This window comes from Alnus glutinosa, chromosome 14 (genome assembly GCF_958979055.1).
Source record: "Alnus glutinosa chromosome 14, dhAlnGlut1.1, whole genome shotgun sequence".
Taxonomy (NCBI): Eukaryota; Viridiplantae; Streptophyta; class Magnoliopsida; order Fagales; family Betulaceae; genus Alnus; species Alnus glutinosa.
Genome location: NC_084899.1, coordinates 20,914,373 through 20,918,764, shown reverse-complemented (window position 1 = coordinate 20,918,764; position 4,392 = coordinate 20,914,373). Strand labels below are relative to the sequence as shown.

General features: G+C 37.7%; 1 protein-coding gene across 2 annotated transcripts; it reads right to left on the bottom strand.

Moving 5' to 3' along the window:
* Positions 1-505: 505 nt before the first annotated feature.
* On the bottom strand, positions 506-4,144 carry LOC133858004 (uncharacterized). 2 transcript variants are annotated; one of them, XM_062293415.1, is made up of 4 exons: positions 3,379-4,137; positions 1,425-1,514; positions 1,087-1,154; positions 506-805 (listed from the first exon to the last, which is right to left on the bottom strand). In XM_062293415.1, exons 1-4 carry the CDS (start codon positions 4,009-4,011, stop codon positions 643-645), a joined length of 954 nt encoding a protein of 317 aa, XP_062149399.1. In that variant the 5' UTR covers positions 4,012-4,137; the 3' UTR covers positions 506-642. The 2 variants fall into 2 exon arrangements, with proteins under 2 accessions (XP_062149399.1, XP_062149400.1); XM_062293416.1 differs by lacking the exon at positions 1,425-1,514 and having other exon boundaries at positions 3,379-4,144.
* Between the last annotated feature and the right edge of the window lie 248 nt (positions 4,145-4,392).

Genomic DNA, 4,392 nt, shown 5'->3' with positions numbered 1-4,392 from the left:
TCGTTAAATTTAGTATATTCAACTCTAAAACATTTACAATATCACATCTTCCATTAGGGTTTGGGATTAAATCGAACGTCTCTTATATCCACCTAAGCTGTACAAAATTACCATACTATTCCATTTGTTTAATAAAAAATTATAAAATTACCAAATCCTCATTTTGGTAATTTTCACGGCTTCCATTAAGATGTAGCAAAAAATCCTAAAGGATGTGTAAGATTGTAAAAAATTAAAAATTTGATACACTAAATTGAGAATTTTTTAACTCTGAGAGGGAAATTGCAAAAGTAATGAAAGTTGAAGAAGGTTAAGTGGAGTTTTTCCTAAGTTTTATTTATTAATGTATTTTGAACCGTGTTTTTTTTTTAATTATTTAAAAATGTAATTAATATAACATAAAGGTAAAAACTATTTTTTTTTTTTTTTTTAAAAAAAAAATGTGCTTTTTGTTTTGAGGTGTTTGTTAATGTTCTTATTTTTTAAACAAAACGCGGCATGAAAATTATAGCAAACAGAGCTTTAAATGTTGCTCATAGCATCCATGTCATCCATACCACACATGCAACACAATCACACTTTGACAAAGATGTAGGGGCCATCTCATCTCCTGAATTCTCTCCATATTTTGTGGTAGGCCTTTCAGTCCCCCTTTCGGCCATTGCTGCGGTTCACTTGCTTAGGTGAAGGAAGTGGATCAACGAAGAAGGACTTCATGTGCTTCAACATCTCTTTGGGTTTCTCAATGTTGATTGCATGTCCTGCATTCTTTAGGATTACTAGTTGTGCTTTCTCACCCACATGCCTGCACGTGCGGTGGAACAAATTACATCACAAATCAAACCTTAAAAAGTAATATCAAAAATGTGTTTGTACTATTTTAACTTTTACTACAAGTCTACATGATAATCCAAGCTACAGTTGAAGATTGTCAACTAGGGTTTCACCCATTTGTCGTTTTCGCTTTCCCTAGAGAGTTACAAGTCAATTTGTTTTGACCTCATGGAACTATTTGCAAATGGGTGAAATCTCAAAGGAACTAATTTTGCAATTTTTGCCTTAACTTAATAAATTCTTCAGATTTACCTTTCTAATCTGTACGCCAATTCGAGAGGGAATACTTGGTCCTGTTCTCCCCAGATCAGTAGTGCAGGCTACATTAAGGAGAAGTTATGCCTTTATAATATGAGTAATATTATATACCACATTTTTATTTCATAGTTATCCCATAATGCTGACGTAATAGTCTTAACCAACCATTAGATCAATCATTATAGAATAATTGTGAATGCAATGTTAATTAGAATTGTAGAAAAATTGTGAGATAAAAAATGAATTATATATATATATAGCATTACTCTTAAAATATATATCAATGAAAGACCCAAAAAGGGGTCAGCTAGGGTTGAAAGCCAGAAATAAACCTGAGTTATCTTGGGAAGATCAGACAATTTTCTATCCTTGTGCAATGCTTCTATCAGATCTTTCTTCTCTTTATAGTAAGTACACATCATCTGCCAGTCCAAACAATTTCCAAAACAAGTTTCAACTAAAACAATTAACGGCCACTAGAAAAGACTAATTCTGGACGTCATATCCATATCTCTTCAAAATTGGTATGGCTTTTAAAATCACAATTTAATCAAAATCTAATAGTGATATATCATAAATCGAACGGTGATTTTAAAAATTACATTATTTTTAGAGGGACATGGATTTGGATTTGTGATTTCAAAAGTACGATTTTAAAATAGCGATTTCAAAATGTGCGATTTGAAAATATGATTTTTAAAAATGTAGTAAAGAGTTTAGCATTTAAAATTGTATGTTTTCAAAAAAAAAAAAAACAACCCATTGCATGCGATTTGAAAAAACGAATTTTCTAAATTTTCAAATCGCAATTTTTAAAAAATACAATTCTAAACGATTTATTTTCTGCGATTAGGCTTAAAATCGCACTTTTTGTTTACTAAATATAAAGAAAAGAATAGGAGAAATGTATCTTCAATTATAAAACTTAACAAGCTAAGAAACTCGAAAATTTACTTTTAAATACTCAAAATTCATTATTCAACAACTGGTTTTCTCAATACAGCCTCTGTTCTCTTATAATATTAACCAAACGTATAAAGATGGGAGAATTGCCTAAAAATAGAAAACTAAAATAAAAAAGGATAAGTCCTAATTTTGAAAGGGAAATAAACAAAAGATGGCAAATCCCTAATCCAATATGGAAATTATTACTGCCACTATAATTTAAAATCTATACTGGGAGCATTCAAAGGTGGCTTTCCATATACGCGCAGCAGACAAAATCGGCTTGAGCCAATTTCACTAAAAGATGGAAAACTAAAACTATTAAAAAAAGAAAAAAGGGCAAGTCCTAACGGTGAAAGGGCAATAAACAAAAGATGGCACGTCTCTAATCCAATGTGAAAAATATTACTGCCAATGTAATTCAAAAATTAAGGAGAGATTCAATTTGAAATGAGATCATTTAGAGGTGGCTTTCCATATGTGTGCAACAAACAAAATCCGCTTGAGCCAATTTATACCTACCCTATTGATGATCCACTCGAGCGAAGCTTTCTGCTTCGGCTCCGCTCGAGTGCGCATCGAACCGACATCAAGCGGAGCATTCTGTTTGCTCCTGCTAGCGTGTCACTGCTCGAGCGATGCATATGCGCGGCCGCTCGAACATTCATCTAGTACCACCAAAGCAGTGCCCTTGGGTCGTCCAATGTGATTTCGGGCACATAAAAGCCCTATATGTTTTCTTAAAAAAGTTTTTCAAATGTCTAATCTCAGGCCTAAATAGGGTTGATAATTTTTAACACGATCGATAAACCCGACATGACATTAAAGGTGTAAGGTTTGGCATAAACGGGTCGACCCACTTGATATGCTTGATAAACGGGTCACAATATCCGCAGGTTGACCCGTTTATGAAATTATATATTTTTATAATAAATATATGTTAACGTGTCAAACGGATCGTGTTTGGTTAGGTCAAACGGATTAAACATGTTGCTTTCGGGTCTAAACTTGTAAAACAAGTTGATCCCTTTTGTAACCCATTTAATAAGCGGGTCAGGTCACTTGCGGGTTGAATAATTTGACTCGTTTAACTAAACAGGCTGTGTTCGTGTTGACCCTTAACAGGTTGACGGGTCGACACGAACCCGACCCACCAATCCGACATGAGCGGAATGTCTTCCCCTAATTATTTTTAAAATATCCCTGTATGACTTTTTTAAAATCAAATTTTTACCCCAAATTGTTTTTCTTTTTTACAAGATTTACCCACCAAACCTAAAATTCTAAGTTCCCCCTTGCAACCAACCAGGCATGTTAAGGCGAAGGCCAAGGGCGACTTACATCGATGAAATCGCTAAGAAAGCAAGAGGGGATGCCCTTGTAGTTGGCCTTGACGAACGTGAGGCGCATGAGCTGCTTCACCATCTCAGGTGTCTGCGGCAACAGAATGCTGACGGCCTCGTCCACGCTCTTTACCTGGAAAAGCCCCTCCTCCATGTCCTTCTCCTCCATGCACACCCCAGCGCAGCACAGCACCACCCGTTCCACGCGATCCCTAAACTGCGCCGCCATGCTGTACGCCACGAAGCCGCCGTAGCTGATCCCCGCCACGCTCATGGTCTTGATCAACACCCCCTGGGCCTCCATCACGCCCATCACGCACCTGGCCTGGAAGGCCTCGGAGCGCTCGGGCCGGACCGTGTAGGAGTCCCCGTAGAAGACCAGGTCCGGTACGTAGAGGTTGAAGTGTGGGATCAGAGGGGAGATGAAGTCGGCCCACTGCCACATTGCGTTGGCTCCGATGCCGTGGATGAGGAGGAGGTTAGGCTTGGAAGGGCTGTGCGCCTTGGGGACCCAGCAGTGCATGACGGTGCCTTCTCCGAGGTCCGTGGTGGTGGACCTGAGACCCGCCCTGGAGAAGGCCTGGCGGTACAACCAATCCCGCGCGGCCGCGAAGTTGAAGCACTTGGGCATTTTTCAGAGGGAGTTGGGTGTGTCTGGTGAAACAGTTGTAGATCAGAGGAATGTTTTTCAGATTTTCAGAGTGAGAGATAGAATGGTCACAAATAGGCGGGTGACAAGTGACAACAAGGTTTGGGGTTGTTTAAAAAGGCTATAATTGGTTTCTGTGAAGAAAAACAAAAAAAATGGGAGTTGGTAAAAAGTACCTCCCATGGTGTCTGTTGGTTTTGTTGTTTTGTAGATCAGGTTGTCCCAGCTTGTTTGCTGGTATCTTTTAGTTATAAAATTTCCACTCTTTAAAGAAAGTTTATTATTATTTTATTATTATTAGGCATAATACTCTCTTGTTCTGATTTTATTATGATTTGGTACAAATGGACCTTATTAAAATCT

What these genes read in the sequence shown, in the direction of transcription:
- LOC133858004 (XM_062293415.1), bottom strand. Translation starts at nt 4,011, where the DNA reads ATGCCCAAGTGCTTCAACTTCGCGGCCGCGCGGGATTGGTTGTACCGC. An exon ending in TTCTTAGCGATTTCATCGAT is followed by an intron (nt 1,515 to 3,378) that starts GTAAGTCGCCCT and finishes TTGGACTGGCAG; the next exon opens with ATGATGTGTACTTACTATAA. An exon ending in TTGGCGTACAGATTAGAAAG is followed by an intron (nt 806 to 1,086) that starts GTAAATCTGAAG and finishes CCGCACGTGCAG; the next exon opens with GCATGTGGGTGAGAAAGCAC.